General features: G+C 40.7%; 1 protein-coding gene across 1 annotated transcript; it reads left to right on the forward strand.

The window, feature by feature from the left end:
- The first annotated feature begins 1,006 nt into the window (after positions 1–1,006).
- Positions 1,007–18,814, forward strand: map3k3 (mitogen-activated protein kinase kinase kinase 3). The gene is made up of 17 exons (XM_039825026.1): positions 1,007–2,354; positions 5,594–5,673; positions 6,199–6,320; positions 7,522–7,562; positions 8,011–8,110; positions 8,508–8,621; positions 8,915–9,035; positions 9,855–9,988; positions 10,194–10,267; positions 10,364–10,431; positions 10,907–11,002; positions 11,146–11,307; positions 11,849–11,997; positions 13,203–13,334; positions 14,292–14,421; positions 14,576–14,753; positions 15,940–18,814. Exons 2-17 carry the CDS (start codon positions 5,670–5,672, stop codon positions 16,166–16,168), a joined length of 1,854 nt encoding a protein of 617 aa, XP_039680960.1. The 5' UTR covers positions 1,007–2,354; positions 5,594–5,669; the 3' UTR covers positions 16,169–18,814.
- The last annotated feature ends 934 nt before the right edge of the window (positions 18,815–19,748 follow it).

A 19,748-nucleotide genomic window follows, 5' to 3' on the forward strand; every position in this document is an offset into this window, starting at 1 on the left:
CAGTCGTTCTCTATTCTCTCTGTTGCTTAGTTGTGGTACGGAAGTGTAACATTTTAAAATGTAAGCGCCCCCCTTTCTACGCCAATATACACAATCATCTTGTGCATTTTCTTTCTCTTTTTTTTCTTCTTTTTTTTTTTTTCATGCTTTTGGAGAAAAAAAAATTAAATGCTGGTGTTGATTTAATTCAGTGATTTTAGTGTTTTTTTTATTTAAAGGTGGCTAAATTCTTGAATTCCCAGGAGATTGACTGAATGCCTTGACTCAAGGATCTCAACATTTTCAGTTCTATGGCTAAATTACTATCAGTTAATTTCTATTTCTACTGCACTATTTGGACAGAAATATTGTACTTTTTACTCTATTACATTACTGTATTTGACAGCTTAAGTTATTAGTTACTTGACAAATTAAGATTTTTTGCAAAAACTTTCATGGTTCCAAAAGATTTGCTGCTTTTATTTTTAAGGTTTGGTAGCAGAAAACAAACCTTGTGAAGGTGTCACTTTGGGTAATTGTGATGGCATTTCTCAACTAACTACAACAGTACAGTAATGCAGGAGTATTAATACATTAGTCACAGGGGACATTTTCTACGTTGAGTACTTTTTAAGTACATTTTCCAGATATTTGCCTTGTAATCTTCTTTCTAGTTTTAACTTGTATTTTAGTTTTTATATACCTCCTTTTTAGTTTTTTTTTTTTTTTTTTTTACTTCATCTGTATTTATTTCTGTCCTTGTGTGTAACTTACATTCTTTTACTTAAGTAACATTTTAAATGCCTTTTCATATTTCTACACTGTGGTATTAGTACTGTAGAATAGATTAGACCTGACTACTTCCTCTACCACTGTTTTATTATGCCATCAATTAAGTGGCCAAAAGCTGCGTTTTGGATGCAGCAGTATAACGACAATGAAGACTTAAAGTCCGATTCTCCTATAGTTATGAATGCAGCATAAACCCGAACTACGTCACAGCTGGTCCGCCCCATTAATAATATTGTGCGCGCGCCTGCAGAAAGACTTCGACCGAGTAACAGCGCGCTCCCGCAGCCGCGCGTCGCTTATTTGGATAGTTTAGTAACCAGAAATCCCCCATGGGAATAAATCCATGTTATTACACACGTATGGACGACGGCGAGTGAAGCATTTGGAAAACATGGACGCGACTTTGAAGTACAGTTTTTGTCACGACTCTTTGGAATCTTAAAAGTGGGTTCCGGTCGCGATATTTTTTCTGTCAGGAAGTTTGACGTATTCGGCTGAACATTATTTCTTACTTTGTTTTGGTTCGGGGGAAAGTTGTGGACTGTCGTTGACTAACGTTACAGAAGCCGCGCGACGACTCTGAGAAAAGACTGCGTTCTCTTTCACGTTAAAGTCAGTTTGGAGCTCACACGAATACTTAAGGAACCGTAATAAGAGTCCGAGAATGCAAAGTTTAAACATCGATGGAGTTCATCCAACTTCGCTTCGCTTGACAGAATAAATCGATACATATATGTATACATGTATTTTTTTTCTGCCAGCGTCATTTCAGTCACTTTTTGCTAAATGGTTGAACTCCATCGCGCGCTAAATCAAATTGTACTTTTATGTTTTTTATAGGCCTATATGCATTCTTATATGGTTATGATCATATTCAGGCTGCAATGCGATACAGTTTTATGCAAAAGTAAAGATATCTGCAGCCTAGACTATTTTGGACTCTAACCTGGCAACACAGAGAAGGAAAATCTGCAAACTTAGCAGAAAGAGAGACTATCAAAATCACGGAAATCGTTCGGTCTTTTCCTCTGGCGAAGCCACAGATGGATTTCATACAGGCCACACGGTTACTGTTGCACCTTGTTTGGTAGTTTTTTGTTCGTATTTTATGGGCTACATCTCCCTGTCCTGCAAGCCCGAAAGCGTTGATAACGTGTGGCAAATGTGAAAATGTTTTGGAAATTCAAGTTTTCCAAAGATCCGAGGCTGCAGTGGAGCAGAAGTTTGTCTTTGGGCCACAGCTGGAGCAGCCTGATGTAGGCTTTTATTTTTTTTTCCATCGGAACAATTTCTCTGTAAAACGCACAGCTGTCTGATGTGTTTGTTTTCACAACCTGAAAATTATCCGTTTGCGTGAGTGCTTTCATTTCCCGTCGAAGAAGACGAGTTACCTGGGGGGGTCAGCCCCGCCATGGCGCCCCCGCTCTCACACACACTCTCCGGTGTGTCGGTCTGAGGGCACCGATGGACGTGAGCAACGGCTGGACCTACTGCGTCATCCCTGCCGCGAGACGCCGGTGACCGGAGTCGGCTGCACGCGAGAGAAACGGTCTTGTCGTGGACCAAGGTCGTCAAGGCGACAGGTGAGGGTTGTGCACGTGACAGGGATGACAGATATATGATGAATGCTGCATTCAGGTCATGTGGGGAAAATGGTAACTGTAGTCAGGAGTTTTGAAATACGATATGTTCTTTAAAAAAAAAAAATGTTTCCAACATGAAGGTCTGTAATTCAAGTGGAGAATACTGAATCTATTATTTTAGTTGTCCTCAAAGTTGTCAGGTTTAAGTCTATAAATCCCTCCAAAAAAAGCTTCTAAATTGTAGAAACTGTATTTGCTAACGCCTCCAAAATCCCCATAGAAATAAAGAGCACATTGGGCTACTTTATTGTCCTCAATGCTACGGCTCTGCTTGAAAATGTCTTTTACATCATCTTCCTTATGGGACACACTATATACCACAGTTCATCTGGACTGTCAGGTATGCTATCCTGTGCACCATGAGTTTATTTACCTTCATTTACACAAAGTCGGTTGGTTGAGCATGCATCCTCTTTTACAGCGCTATCCTGTTTACAATTGCACAGGAAAGAAAATTATTTACAAAACAAACAGAACACATTTAAGCCAAAACTTTGAATGGAAAAGTACAAAATACTTAGCTCAATCAGGGCTTTGATATAACTTGTTATTAATCTATACTAACACTTCCAATCTCTCCTCTAACCCACCGGAATCTCCACAAATTTGAAAAAGGTCCTCCATTGTGATAATGGTTATGGGTTGAAATAGCTATTATTCTTTGGATGACAAAAGCTAGTTGTTGATAGTTTTTGTGGTTGACACCTGTATAAACGTACAGGCCCTCCTTCTCTTTTATTAACTTTAGCCAAGACAAATACTAGCGACTTGTCAAGATTGCAATATTTAAATGTGGTGGGTTACCTTGAACCTAAAACACTTGTGCACCTGAAACAGGAGCGTCATCAGGCCAGGGGATTTTGCTGGGAAGCACTGAGTCCAGATGCATGACTGGCCAGAGACAGTGTAAGAACTGTGGCTGGGAAAAACAGCCTCAGACTAAACACCTCTCAAAGCAGACAGAGAAGAGAAGGGGGAGGAAAATCCATGTAAATCCTGCTAGTCCTGGAAATGTGATACAAGGAAAATAAAACAGGCACAGCTGACTGGACTGGTAGAGCGCAGCCTTCTTCTCCACTGAATTCCCCTCATTCTGCTTGGGCGGTAATTAAAATCAGGAGAAGCAGGGGAGAGAAGAGGGATGCTGGGGTAATGGACAGAGTGGGTTGTTGTTGACTACAAGGACTCCTTGAGGTGCACAATTTTATCTTTTCTCTCCAGATCCAGCACCTCTGCTGTTCCCTTTGGAGAACATGTTGTGGGTAGAGAGGAGATAACGGCTCTGAATGTCCTGAAGTGACCCATGCAACTAGTGGGGGAGTTTCACCCTTTAGTATGGTGCAAGCATAAAGTAAAAGGGTTGAAGGACAAAAGGACTTGGCATCTAGGGGAACATGAGAGTGGCGGAAGCTTTAAACGAATGTGGCAGCGCTTCACTGACCACAGACGGACATGCCCGGCATTCCTGTGGGTGATTATTACCCAGAAATCCACAGAGTCATTGAGTTGCCTCAGGTACTGATGCTCCCCGTTTTCTTTCTCTACACTCAGAAAGACCGTTGCAGCCTCTTCTGTAGGTTCCATCATCAGACAGTGTTCATCCTGATCTCATGTATTTCCCTGAGTTATATTTTAATCAAACCAGTCATTAGTTCCCTAGGCTTACAAGGCACTTAACCACAGATCTAATGCACATGGGTTAATTTGCTACAATATATTTCTGAATAAAGCAAAGCACATTTCAAGATGCAGCACTTGCTTTATTAACAGTGGACTCTGTTGTATAGCTTTCTTTTTTGCATGACTTTTTTAGACCTGTGTGTGTGTGTGTGTGTGTGTGTTGTAGGCATTTACATATATTACACACTGACTCACTGCAATGGTATCTGTGCCAATAAGGGGATCAAGTATCGGCCAGTCGTTAACGTTTCTTTATCAGTTACATTCATTCAGTCACAATGAGCAAATGAGCTTTTGCCCCACAGCGATCTCTGGCTTCGAGTTACTGAGCTTGAGAATGACCCCAAGGAGTTTCATACAGTGAGTGAGATATAGATTTTAAATGTTAAAAAAATAGACCTCTGGTATCGATTGAATTTGGTATCAGCAGATTATACCTGAGGTGAGTTACTGGAATCAGGAGAGAAAAAGTCAGATCAGTGCATCCCTGGTAGAGTATTTTAGTCTCTGATTTTATGAGTGAGTGTCTTTTGGTTTTGTTACCTTGTTTTATATGTTTGTTAAAAATGGCTATATCTGTTTTACCAACCAAATCAATTGTGAAAACTAAGTTTGTGTTTGAGTTATTTTGTGTTGTCTTTTGTTGAATTAGTTTACATTCAATTGTTTATTGGTACAAATTTCGGGGGAAACCCTCTCCATTGAAGGAAATGCCTCAGTTTATGATGCTGTTGACGCCTTGAACTGGCCAGATAATATTGCCCAGTTAACATCTACATTGGAGCTATAACACAGCTGAGTCAGGGCTTTTGGCAGCTTGTGAAATCAGAGAAATATAAAGCTGGTAGATATTTAAAATGGCCGAAAACTCCCTGTAAAAAACATTCTTCCCGTATGAACTGTGCCAGACGGATCGCTGCCAGTGCAGCTTGAATTTCAGCCGTTTTCAATTGTCAATCTTTCTCATGGGCAAAATACACAACACACATGCACTGCACACTTTCTCATTCACTCAGGGTTCAGGGCACTCAGTCAGAGAAATCTTAAGGTATGTGTTCTGCAGGCTTTGGTTACATTTTACATGTCTGCAAGGAATTATGCATGAAAAAGGTTTTGTGCCATAAATGAAAATTAGGTTCTCTGTTTAGTGTAACATTAAAACCTCTATCATGTAATTTAATTACCTAGATATGACATAATAAGGGTGCAGTGCAGCCTCTTTGTCACACCAGCCTTCAGATTTCATACTTTTTCTTCTCCTCCCCTTCTTATTAATGTTTACCACCAAGGTGATGTTTTATGGGCTGAGGTACTTGCATACTGACAAGTGTTGTGAGACTGGCTGATAACCTTTGTCATATGTCATCTCCTGTCTGACCCGATGACTCACATCCTTTCGCTTTGTCTCCAAGCAAAGAAATATGAACAAAAACAGTGCCAACATCAGTTATTACACACTTTCTTTCATAACGAATTGGTTTCTGTTTGTACCACTCTAGGCTGTGGGTCGATTGGCTCACCATAGACAACTTTCTGAAGACTGGTTTGTAGAGCACGTACGCAAACATCGCAGCAATGAGTAAGTCCTCTATATTCTGATGTTAGACAGACAGCATGGTTTTCACACAGCATGAGTTAAAAACAGACACACACTCGCACCAAACACCATCCCTGAGGCCAAAGTCTGTGCAAGCTGCTGCTCCAGACACTGTCGGATGAAGAATTGGTTTTCGCCGTTATGGAGATGGGGGTCTGTTTCTCTCCACTGCCCTGGGGCTGTATGATGTCTGTCCAAACTACACAAGGAGAATATTTTCTCTTCGTGAGCTAGTCCAGCCAAGGCAGAGCTTGCCCTGAGATCAAACATGGGAATAGGCATATCAACACTGCAGTCCTTCCCTGCCTCTAATACCCTGTCACAGGATAGTCCCGATATGGATGTAGTTAAAAATGACTGACTACTTGTCTGCACACACCTTTTAGAGTAGAACTAAGTGCAAGGGACTGATATCTCTCTTTCTGTCATGCACACGTACACACAGGCCATCCATTATCCAATCCACACTCTAACTGTGTATTTTTCCCAACCCATTATCCTGTTCAGATGAGAGGCAGGCTCTCCACTCTATAATGAAGGACCTGGTTGCCCTTCAGATGACGCGGCGCCAGCCTGTGTTGTCATATGACAGCGGCAAACCCAAGACACCGGCCCAGACCAACAGACAGGTGCGGTAACGCTGCAAATTGAACAAACAGAAGACTAAAGATGGTTTGGAAGCTTAAGCTTGTATAAAGCTGTAAAGCAGGATTTCTCATAAACTAAGGAATAATTGGAATGGTGCCCTTATTATCTAGGATAGTATAATCAAATAGCTTTAGTTTTTACTGTGAGCTGTAGCTCAAACATCTTGGTCCCACGAGTAAAACGCACATTTTAGGAAAGTTCTCTCAAAATAAAATACATTTTGAAGTGGTTTCAATACTGTAGTTCTGAAGAAGCAATGTAGCCTTCTGTTTAGAGATTCCCTGCAACCCAAAGCTTCCAGGTTCAACCCCACAAATGTCTCCATGAACAGTCATACATTTTGTATGACAAAGGAGGGTCTGCTGAATTATAATTAAAATGTCCTAAATAGTTAAGGTGAGGATGAAGCATGATAAACCTAGCAGGCAGTGGGAAAGTCTTCTGCTTAGTATGCAGGGTGAGATTTGTCTTTAAGTTGTGTTCAGTATGAATTATGCTGAATTTTGAAGTCTTTCTGGAGGGCCTTATGCTGACAAAATAATGCTTTTCATCATGGCTACGGGTCTGTACACCATAGAATTTGAACTTTTGGACCACTGTTATAATAAAGAACAGTGTAATTGGGTATCCCCCATTTAAGTGTATTCTTGTTTCTTAGTATTTCCCCTAGCCCACACAGTTGGCTAATTTAGAACAAGTACAATATAGCCAACCACAAATGTATTAAATCCAGGCATTTTCAACTTTTTCTCTAAAAATATATTTATGCCTTTGTAGAAAAGTGGCCAGTAGCCCACCCACCCTCACTTTCTACCACAGCTGCAGGCAGCCACAGAGAATAGCCAAAGCAGACAACTCATGTGCAATTTAGTGTTTTTAGTGCTTAAAACTAGAGATTGTCCCCCTGGGAAATACTCTCCCACTCTTTCCCACCTCAATACCTTAAGTTTGGTCTTTTTATGAGTGGAAGTGGGTTTTCTCAAATGATGTAGCAATGGAGAAGGCACAGAGTGACATGTCTTCCCAGCGAATGATCTTTTGAAGGCAGTGCATGTGCAAGTCCGTCTTTAAGTCGTTTCTTTTTGGAAAGTCACTTCTTTGACTTTGTTATATTGATGGTCATTTTATTTTGTTTGTGTTGTGAATGTTATCTTTTATCTTCCTGTTTCTTTTTTCTCTCAGGACGATGTCAGGATAAAGTTTGAGTTCTCAGGAGAGAGGAGGTGAGTTTTTTTTAGGCTTTTTTTACGTGTGTGTGCATTTTACATGCATACATGTATATATCTATACGCAAGTGAGAGAGAGCATAAACTCACACAGAGACATTAACACCATCACTCAGTCATGCTGTTCTCATCACATGTTCCAGTTCATGAGAAAGAGCACATCTCAGACTCCACTCCACTCCACTTAATTCAGACTGGTATGTGAGCTGGAGAATGGAAGGGGAAAAGGAAAAGGTCTGTGGTTAGTATGTGGCTGCCAGCGCAAACCACAAATATGCAAGGTGTACTTAAAGAAATCTGCACACACTACAAACAGCAGCTTGTGTGTATTTTGCTTGCACATGTGCATGTAAGTCAAAAGCAAATTCCTTAGTTGCGGGTACAAATCTCTCGATAATCTGTCTGTCTGTTGTCTGTCTGTTCTTGCTTCTTTTTTTATGTGTAGGATCCTGATGTTTGGACGGCCTGTGCAGTTCGAGGAAATCCAGCAGAAAGTCAAGACTGTCTTTGGCCAGCTGCTAGACCTGCATTATATGAACAATGAGGTAAAGTGGAGAAGCTGAAACAAGGGAATGTTTGTCATTACTGCTTGAAAAATTATTTGAGTGATAAATCAATCATCAAAATAGTTGCTGATTCATTGTCTAATCTAAATCTAAATTGTCTAATTGTTTCAGCTCGACAAACATGTCTGATATGTCCTTCTGTGTTTCTTTATGCCTGTATGTGTTTCCATTTTGAAAGTGTAAATAATTTTATTTTGGTCTTAATTGTTGAACATATCTGCATGTATGTGTGTCTCTGTATTTGATGTATTAATTAAACATTTGTACATTTTAAAATGTTTCCAACAGCTTTTGTATGCTTGTGAATATTGATATGTGTTTGTTTATATATATATAATTGGTTTTGTGTTTTCTCGTTTGTCTTGTATTCTTGCAGTTGTCCATCCCTCTGCGAGATCAGGATGACCTGGACAAGGCGATCGACCTGCTGGACCGAAGCTCCAACATGAAGAGCATCAGGATCCTGCTGCTCACTCAGGAGCACAGCAATGTAAGACACACACACACACACACACACACACACACACACACACACACACACACACACACACACACACACACACACACACACACACACACACACACACACACATTGGGCGGGCATTTACAGCGTACTATTACACCACTGACATTTCTTCACCATAGAGCCATGTTGTGTAAAATCAAAGTTCCTCATTACATTTACATTACACTAACTGGCTTGCTGACAAGAAGTGATTGTTTAATTAGGTTTTTGAAGGCTTTTTTAAACCTCATGTTCTCTTCTCCTCGTTCCAACTGCAGGCCTCCTCCCCCTCCCACCACGTGCCGTGTAAGCAGGTGAGGATCACGTCCTCCCATTCTACTGGAGACGTTAGCACGGTGTACCAATCCTCCGAGCCCAGGGGGCGCCACCTATCAACTGGTACATATCTTCACCTGTCATTCATATTCTCTCTACTCTGATGCTTCACACATTAATTCAAAGGAGGAAAAGTAGACGCTTTATTTTTCTCAAAAGCCTCAACATTTTGTTTAATCTGTCACGTCGTAGTTTTTTACTACCTCGATTTCCCTGTCTGTCGCCTTCTCTCTCGCTCTCTCTCTGCCTGTTCTTTCTTTGGCTTCCCCTTTTAGCAATGGGTCCACTTCCTTTTCCTGTTCACCATTACTAGACGATGCCTGCTGGACAGCAGCCAATCAGATTACAGAATGCTATTAGTTTGGTGGACCATTGGCCTGGTTTGAGGTGAAGTGGCTGCAGGAGGGCTTGAGAGCTGGACTTTGGCAGCACCAGGCCATACATATTAAAACCAGCTCTCAGCCGTTGCTCCAGAATGGAAGCAGTCAGTACTTTTATTGGCTTCTTTCTTTATCTTTGTGGGAGAGAGGGCCTTTCTGAATATTACATTTTTGTCATGACACAACTGTCACAACAGTTACTGCATAGATGTGAGTTGTATGAGTGTGCTCTCAGCTTGTTCACGTCTGCTTTTGTGCTGCTTGTACCCTTCCCTGCATGGGAATACATCTCAACATAGATGAACAGGGCCTATTTGTTTTTTTTTAAATATGCAAAGCCGTTTTCCAACAATATCATCATCACATCTGATGTTCTTAAAGCACATTGATGCCAACATTTGTATGCACTTTTCAGTCCTCATGCCTGTAAAGTCCAGATATTATTTTAAATTCTTATTTTTCATATTTCTAATGTTTGCTCTTAACTACTGTCTAATCCCAGGTTCTCAGAACACAGGGCGTAGCTCGCCGCCTCCTGGCTACGTGCCTGAGCGCCAGCAGAGGATCGCCCGCCAAGGTTCATACACCAGCATAAACAGTGAGGGGGAGTTCATCCCCGAGACCAGCGATCAGTGTGTGAGTTGTTGCTACACTATTAATGGGGAAATGATATGGTGTGTTTATAACTATAATGAGAAGTGATCACATAAACTAGAAAGATAAAATATTGGGTTCATGTTCCCAAAGTTGTCAAATATAAATTCTTTACATTTTTATGAAACATGTTTACACAAAGCACATGTGCACACACACCCTTTATTTTCCATTGTGCCCTGTGCAGGTGCTGGATCCCTGGAGCAGCGCAGAAAACTCTGTCTCTGGAAGCTGTCAGTCTCTGGACCGCAACTCAGACAGGTGAGGAGCAAACTCTGCCTGCCAGAAACTTACTACTAATTAAAAAATATATATATATGTATTTTCTCCATTGCACTTCCTTCTCCTCTCTCATAGCCCCTCACTGAGGAAGTCTCGCATGCACAGAGCCAAGAGTTACCCTGATAATCGCCAGGAGTGCTCAGGTGAGAGCAGCTACAAGAAAAGCTCCTTCCAACCTTTAACTTTCCCAGTAACCATGAGGGGAATATTTATGTAAAGCAGCACACTCACATCTTATGGGATAAAGCATTGTGACAGCCACTTTCAAACTTCCTTTAAACCATCAGGACACTATGGTGGAAGATGTCTATAGACTTTGGCTGCAAGTTGTGAGAGATGCATTAACGTTTGTGTTTACAGCAAACCAATCATAAACCATAATATCTGGCCCAGGCCTTTTATAAAAAACTGAGTACAATTTACTGATTTGATAAAGAAATCTATATTAAGTTTGATCATTTTAAATATCAGATCTGCCGAGTTCATAAGTATAAGCAACAAGGAAGAGTAATAAAGCAGCACACGTGAATGTTTTGTGACTCAGTGTGCAACTGAGCTAAACCGTTTGAACTACAGAGTAATCCTGCTGACCCTTGACTTTTGGATATTTGCTTTCAGACCGGGAGAATCATGTGTATGACAGAATAGCAGGTAAAGGAGGCACCTATCCTCGAAGGTACCATGTCTCCCTGCATCATAAGGACCACAGTGAAGGTAAGACGATTAGCATTTTATCTCCGTTTATCAACGATGTGACATATTTCTTACGCTCTCTCTTTGTATTACTTTCTCCCTTAATTTGCCCGTCCGTCATGTGCTATTTAACCTTAGCCAGCCTTTTTCCCGCTCTACTTCAGGGCGTCGGACATTTCCGCGGATCCGTCGCCCCCAGGGGAACCTGTTCACTCTGGTGCCCTCACGCCGGTCGCTCAATGGCAGCGAGGAGAGTGTGGGCAGCTGGCAGCTGGTCGACGCTCAGGGCAGGCTCCGTCCCCAAGATCGTTCTGTCGCGCATAAGTGTGAGTGTTGATCTAGAAGAACTCTGAACAAAATGTCCTTTAGAAAATACACTTTTTAGGATGACATTAATTCTTAAGAGGTAAATAAATGATACATTGCAGGTTTCAAAGGCTAATACCAATGCTTAAATCATGTAATAAGGGTTTCCACCAGAACTTACTTTTAGCAGGATGAAAAAAACCTTAGGAACAATATTTTAAAGGTGGGTCAGTAAAATTCGCTACTGAAACTCTGCGTAGTCAAATAATAAAAGTAAAAATGGATTCCTATGTAAACTGTACCAAATGAATTGCTGTGCCTCATTAAAAATCCGTCAATTAAGAGTCAGATAAGAAGATAGATATCAATTTCAACTTTGTGCATCTAATACAGAGATAGTTCTGTTTAGCCTAGCTTACCACAAGGCCTGGGGGAAATGGTTGGCTTGTGAGGAAAAAGATAATAAATAATGTTCTTTTCTGTGATATGTAAGATGGCATGTTGTATTTTTTATGTAAAACGTAAATGAACAGCTGTGTGCGTGTGTATTGTTTTTTTCAGCGCCCAGTGCTCCAATGACGTGGCGGCGGGGGAAGCTTCTGGGCCAGGGAGCGTTTGGTCGGGTTTACCTGTGTTACGATGTGGATACTGGGAGGGAGCTGGCTGCCAAGCAGGTCCAGTTTGATCCTGAGAGTCCTGAGACCAGCAAGGTGAGACACTAACATGGATAGATCAAGTTCACAGAGACAGAATGCTTGGTTGTCTTGCGCCTTCCTCTTTTCTCTTTCTCTGGTAATGTTGAGAACATTTCAGATATTGCTGATGGCTGATGCTGACATTGCATGTACATGTAGACATCTTGCTACTTCTGGTTGCACATTAAAAAGTCAGCTGTTTTTGTCAGGCAATGGTGTCACTTCCTTCTTACTTTTACAATATAACTCATGGATGGTGACATTACAGTATTTTCTAAAATTGTTACTTATTATATTACTTTAGTCTGTTGATTAATAACAAATCATAAGTCTGAACTACTGCCCAACTGTAAAAGCGCCAAGAATGACCTCATGTGTTGTGCGTGTTAATCTGTTCAGGCCATTCTGCTGGAACGCAGGTAGTTAGCATAGCTGACTGAGCATTTAATTTATGAACCAACTATCTTGAAAAAACATATCTGCTTAGGTTGTGAGGTCTTAGGTCAGGAGGTAAGACACAAAAACTTTATTTTGACACAGAAATAAAATTATCAATCTGCAGGAAAGAGATTGAATAACTCAAGAAGTGGAATGTATTGAAGAGGTTTTCTTTCCTCCCTCAACCCCCCTCTGCCCCATTTTAATGTCTTTTCCTGTCTTCCACAGAGAAAACATGCACTGTCACTTCCTGTATCTGAAAGGAGACAAGTGTTTGGGGGGGGGAGTGGTGGCAGTGAGGGGTGACGGGTCAGCATTGCCTTGGCCTCCCATCACCCCTTCATCCCCCCACCCCCCGCTTGTGGCAGATGTGAATCAGTTGTTATTTTTAATAAACCGGCTTCTGTGTTGGGACTTGGGGATTACATTGACTTCCCTCTGTCTCTCTCTCTCTGTTGTGGACTCATTCTCTGAAGTAAACACAGGAACTTCTTTTGGGGAACTACGCTATTGCCTTTCATTTACTTTGGTTTCACTTTTGTTTCCACATGCAGCCATAAATCACTGTTTGTCATCTTTGTGTTTATGGTTACATTTGTTTGTCATCAGTGGTAACAGATATGACAGAGCCTACAGGGCTCCACCATGTATGGAAAATGCATTCTGTTTACAAATGAAAACAGTAAATCACCAAAGATGCATTGTTCAGGAATGACAGCTTTTATGTTTGATGTCTGAGTGGTCATGTGACTCTTTCCCTGCTTCTCATTGTGTCTGTACAGGAGGTCAGCGCTTTGGAGTGCGAAATCCAGTTGCTGAAAAATCTGCATCACGAGCGCATTGTTCAGTACTACGGCTGTCTGAGGGACCACAATGAGAAGACCCTCACTATTTTCATGGAGTACATGCCGGGGGTGAGTCCCAGCTACTTTTAATTTCACAGCTTCAACCAGGGCTCACAGATAGGGTTGTTTTCACAGGTCAAAACCTAGAAATCACTTGCAAAACCTCAGTCTTTGTGTTGCATCTAACGTTAGGATGTAAGGAAATTATTATTTAAACTCAGGCAACAAAGCCAGTTACATAAGACACAAGGAGGGCAAACAAAGGACAACAATCCATTCCAATGACTTTTGACAGTTTGAACTGATATTAACAAGTGTGGTGGGGCACGTTTCCTCTATTCCTCTGCACCTGAAACAATGCCCAAGGTTTATAAAGTGATACTTTTTCTTTTCGACCACAGACAGTTTTCCAGGGATTCTTTTTGTCTGGAACTCAATGTTGACCTCAGTAACCTTGTTTCAGTTTTTGACCCTGGGCCATAGTTGTGTAGCCAACTTCTTGTCAAATCTAAACAATTTAACAAGATAAAGAGACAGCAGGAGATTAAGTTATGTACTAAAGCAAAAAAAAGGACCAGAAGAAACACTTTGTTGTCAGCCAGTAGTCAGCTAGTTCTTCTTAGGTCCTGGTGTCCACAAATAACTAATCGTAAAACAGATCAACGCTACTTCTCTCCTCATTCCTGGCATTTTTATCTCCCTTTACCAAGTATCTTTAATCAGTCCAATTTGCCTAATCACTGCAGTTGAGGAGATGCGGTATAAATGCAAACACAAATGCAATAAGTGAAATTTGAATTCCTGATTTGGTTTTCTGGGACTATTTGTTCAAAATGACCCATTCCATTGCCCATGCTTTGAATGCATGACAGACATATTTCAGTTGCCAGATTTGAACTTGGCTCCTTTACTCCCTGTGTTCCTGGCTCAGACCTCCAGTGATGGGGTAGATTGGTGCTCTTGAACTCTGGATGTATTCACAGTCTGTGTGCTTATTGTCTAAAGCACATGCTTTTTTCCTATCAGGGTTCAGTCAAAGACCAGCTAAAGGCCTACGGGGCGCTGACAGAGAACGTGACCCGGAAATACACAAGACAGATCCTGGAGGGCATGTCCTATCTGCACAGCAACATGATTGTACACCGGGACATCAAAGGTAGTCCTGTTAAACTACAGAGGCTTGAGTATTATACCGTTTAGACACAAGATCAAAATTTAGACAGTGTTTTTAATATATAGATGTTTGTGTTTTACAGCATGTGGAAGGTGATTGGTGAGATAACATATTTATGTGTTCCATGTCAACTCAGGTGCCAACATCCTGCGGGATTCAGCAGGCAACGTGAAGCTCGGAGATTTTGGTGCCAGCAAGAGGCTGCAGACCATCTGCATGTCTGGCACCGGCATCCGCTCTGTGACCGGCACCCCCTACTGGATGAGCCCGGAGGTGATCAGTGGAGAGGGCTACGGCAGGAAGGCTGATGTCTGGTAAGACCGGGAGATACACAGCAGTGTAGTTTTAAGTTTGATCCTTGGAAAGTGTTTTTAGGGATAGATATGCTTGAGCTAAATTAATATTAATTGAAAAGGTTTCTAAATTAAAACTGTTTCTAGGTGCATAAATACACAATGTAGATGTTCATGTTTTTGCCTTCTTTAGCAAACTCAGATGCTTTTTGGTTAATAAGATGCTGACATCTCAATAGTGCATTCATACATATTGACACATAGTTTGAGTAACTGGATGAATACATGCTTTAATCGCCTGGTAGAAACTGTAGAGCAGATTTTACAAATGTATTCACTAGGACACTAAATAAGGGAGATACTGTGTAAACAAAAGATCATACAAACTGTTTCCTTTAGACTTATAAATCTTGATTCTTAATGGGATGTAGAAGTACTGTAATGACTGATAATCTGTTGTCACAAACAATGGAGCATTTTTGGCTTTAAGGGAATAAATCTGCTAATACTGCTGGAGTATAAGACTTGTAAGACTTTTATAAATAAACTAAACTCAAACTCAAACATCTGTAGTACAAGCAACAATTTGATGGAAATGACACCTGTATCTGCCAGTAAAAATAGTTTGGTTTAATATAGGGATGAAGGTTATGTTCATCTAGTGACTTGGTAGAAATACCTATATTCAACATGATGAAAGTCACCAGGGGCTGACGGGATGAGACGTGGATGTGAAAAAAGGGAAAATACAGATGTCATACTCCTAAAGTGGCAGAATCTCTGTGCTCTCAAAGGGAGAAAATATGTTTGTAAAGTGAGGAGCCTGCTGTATGTAACCCAGTTCCTACCACACTCCCACACACAAAGCAGACAACATTCCCTTATGCAATCTGTTTGGGTTGCGACCCACCAGTGGAGTGATGTGATTGGCTGATGGCCAGTCAGACAGGTCGTAGCAGAGGTTGGTATGTTCCAGGTTCTTAGCCCATGCTGCAGGGGGAGTAATGCTCCCAGGAGGGCTTGTTTAACTCCCAAACAGGTGGAGGAGGCCCTCTGCAGCCAGCAAGTTTCCACTCAAAACATTCCTGTTAAGCTTTAGTGATGAGCTGCTAATATGTAGTATTTGTTTCAGCTTGTTATGTGACTCCACTGCAGATTAAAGTAAAGCAAAAACAATCCCGTATTTTTTTTTTTTTTTTTTTTACAGGAGCCTTGGATGTACGGTGGTGGAGATGCTAACAGAAAAGCCTCCGTGGGCTGAATATGAGGCCATGGCAGCCATATTCAAGATCGCCACTCAGCCCACCAACCCACTGCTGCCCTCGCACACCTCCGACCAGGCACGGGACTTCATTAGCTGCATCTTTGTGGAGGCCAAGCACAGGCCCAGTGCTGAGGAGTTGCTCAGACATCCATTCTCCCAGATTCTGTGCTAAAACCTGCCTGGTTTTCTGAACTTTAACCACAGAGCAGTATCTGTAGCTTCCTTGAAACCCATCCGTGGCAGAAATCCGGACATGGAACTGGTCGAGAAGTCATTGTTAAACCCACCGAGCCTCTGCCACCGTTCAGATGCTCCTCTCACACAAATCCAAAGAACAAGACGGTTTAACAACAGCAGTCATCAATGCCTTGAAAACCAATGCCAGTACATGCTCTGACAAGAGTCACCACCAGGGGGAAACAAAACATTAAGTATCTGGTGCGCGGCTGATCCTTCTCAGATACATACGCACACACTCCAAAGGCAGCATCATTCAAGTCATGCACCGGTTTTATCTTCATCAAGTATCCTCTCCTGTGTTTACATTCACATATTGGGCAGAAATGCCAGGAAGCCCTACAGTGTTTGAAACATTTTATTTTAAAGCTACAGCACACAACAGTGTTAAATGGACAGGATTGTTCTCTTGTTTTCCACGTCATCCCTGTCTCATTTTGAACAAAAAAATCATCACCCTTAAACTAGAACTCTGTTAAGCTATTTGTGATGCACTTCACATTTCTGACTACAAGTGTTTGTAGATTCGATGAAACACAGATGAAGCAATGTCACATGGAGATATGTGTAGAGTAGCTACACTGGAGTTTAATAGAAGAATAATCAATAATAAACAGTTTGAGGCATGTTTTAGTTTTAGCCCTACAGTATTAAAGCTATAGTGCGTAGTTTCTGTTGCCCCCCATGAGGAATTCTAAGTAATGACAACAACACTGTTGACGCGTCCACATGATACAAGTCTTATGTGATCGCACACAGCCCCCACCCCTCCTCCACGCTAGTAGTCAAGGAGGACATGGAGGATTAAAAAAAACATGATGGACTCTTCAGAAGAGGTAATTATCTTCGCTCGAGTTTTTTCACTCAAGTGTCTCCAGACGACACAATCTTCTGAACATAGCCATACTGAGAAATACAGAGAGAGTTGTGTGGAGCTGATGTCTTAATTAGCTTTGTATCAACTCATATGGCAATGGCTTGTATGTAATGGACGTTCATTATTATCAAAAGGTTACGCACTAAAGCTTTAAGCAATCTTTTACCATGGTTTAGTAATCTTACAGGTCCACATGAATAATAAGAGCCAAATACACTAACAGTACCCTCAATAGACCATGATGCACGGCAGCAACTAGCCCCAGTTTGTGCCTCTATGGTATTACCATTACATTATAATCCCAGTGGCAAGCTTCTGTTTCTCTGAAAATAATTACGCAGTGATCTTTGCTTAACTACACTTACTACTGCTCTTAGGTCAAATACTCTTCTAACCACCTGAATGGAAAAATATTCAGACCAGTGAACAACAAAAACGTTTTAGCATGTTTCTCAAGTTGCAACTATAGACAAATATATTTAACTTTCACTCACGTTGTATAAATTAAGCAAAGACATATCATTTCCAGCTACCATCTTTGTTTGGATTTGGAAACTTGGGAAACTGGTCAAAAATCATTTTATCTATATTGATATTTTTAGAATATCTATAATATATATTTTTATAATAAATACAGTCTTGAGAAAAAGGTTAAAAATCCTTTTTAAGTAGTACAGCAAACCATTTTTTTTTATCCAGATATATAAAAGTGTGGAAATACCCTCAGAGCAGCAATAACTTCTCTTATATGATATTCTGGGTTTTTAAAAATTACCCGGTCTTTATTTTTCAGAGAAATGATGGCTTAGCTCTGTGACTTAAATGTAAGTGCAACACGTGAGAGGCATTTACTGAGGCATTGCAGCTACAATACCTGATTTAGGCAGAGATATGACTTTATTTTTCTCCATAGAAAAAAACACTTCCTCCACTATCACTATTGCTGTCCTTCTATCTGTAAAACTAATTAAGATAATCAGTGTATTTCAGTACAGTCTTGGAATATCAATCAAATAATCTACTCATACACTATAAAGTATGAGGATGACATGCACTGTAACTGCGTAAGAGGGGCTAAGGGTGGATTTTTCTTTTTGACGACTCCGTCTTGTTATACCTTCCGCCTCAATGTGACTTAGGTAGAAACCTGGCATCCTCTTCTTGTAGCTATTCAGTATCAAAGTTTTTCTCAGCCAACAAAGTGCCAAAAAGGAGCAGATAAAAAATATATGCTACGGACTTGGTGACAGTTATATGTGAAAGTTATGGTTTGAAAATACAAAGTTACGGCCTTAATTTGGAAGTGATTTCCGTTGCCTTTGCCTAAGCACTAACTGTTAATGTGTGTCTGGCCCAAACATCCCTGACTGAGAAGCCTTAGCTTAAGGATCAATTTTAAATCTGATGTACTTTTATATAAAATGAATGTTGTGGAATTTTTGTTCTCTACCAAATTAGATTTGTTTTTGTTTTTTTTACTTCAAATGTGAAACTTGTTTCATTTTTATTTATATCCCCATGTCCATCCCAATTAGATTTTTTATAAGCAAATATATATGTATAAATATATTTTTTATATTTAGACAATGTCAAATCTTATGATACTTTCAGGACTTTGTGTCATTAAAAGTAAATCATTGAAAGCAGCTGGTTTTGCAGACATTACAGAATTGGGGTTTATAAATGAAAAAAGGGGAAAACGAACTCTGGCTGCCTGGTTCTTGTTCCAGCTCAAACAAAAAACCTTTCCACACACTTAGCTATACATTTAGATGACAGTATTACCGGACAGGTTACGGAAACTTTGCAAAATTTGCTCATACTACTCTGACACATGGATGAGGTTTCATGGATGAAACCTTTAAAGGCTTCTGGGAGTATTTTGTGTGTGATCTCAGTGTTACTGAAATGTAACTGAAGGGTGTGTGTGAGCCAGAGATGAGCAGGAATGGAGCCAGTGCTGGATGTCAGAGTTTGTTGTTCAACCTAGACGACGACTTTGTTTATCCCAGGGTTCAGACGCGTCCAGTATCGAATGATGTTCTGGGCAAAGGACTTGCTGCTTAAAGCTAACATGAGAACTTTCTATGGGGCTGCTACAGGCTAAAGGCAGCTAAAATATGTTCAGTGTTGTAAATAATGCATTTTTTTAAGGAAAAGACAGCGAGATAAAGAACCCTGTGGTAAACAAATGAACACAAACTAGTTGTTTAGAGATCTCTATATGTAAATGTATGATTATGTAACATGACAGGACTTGCAGTGCAAAGTCTAATGTATCAAATTTATTTTACAACAAGAAAAGGATAGTATGTTTAATGACAGTGTGTGTGTGTGTGTGTGTGTGTGTGTGTGTGTGTGTGTGTGTGTGTGTGTATACACACACACACAAACACACACACACACACACCATGCCCTCTCTCCAAAACAAATAAATTGTTTTTAAAAATGTGTTGTTTGTTTATGTATCGAAGGACAGTTGTGGCCTGTCCAGACTGTGAGTCCAGTAAATGAAAGGTGATTGACTTCATTGTTGGGAGTAAGAAGCTACTTTATTGATGCACTCGTTTTCCCCTCTCTCTCTCTCTCTCTCTCTCTCTCTCTCTCTCTCTCTCTCTCTCCCTCTCTCATTGGTTTC

Source organism: Perca fluviatilis, chromosome 15 (assembly GCF_010015445.1).
Source record: "Perca fluviatilis chromosome 15, GENO_Pfluv_1.0, whole genome shotgun sequence".
NCBI classification, from domain to species: domain Eukaryota; kingdom Metazoa; phylum Chordata; class Actinopteri; order Perciformes; family Percidae; genus Perca; species Perca fluviatilis.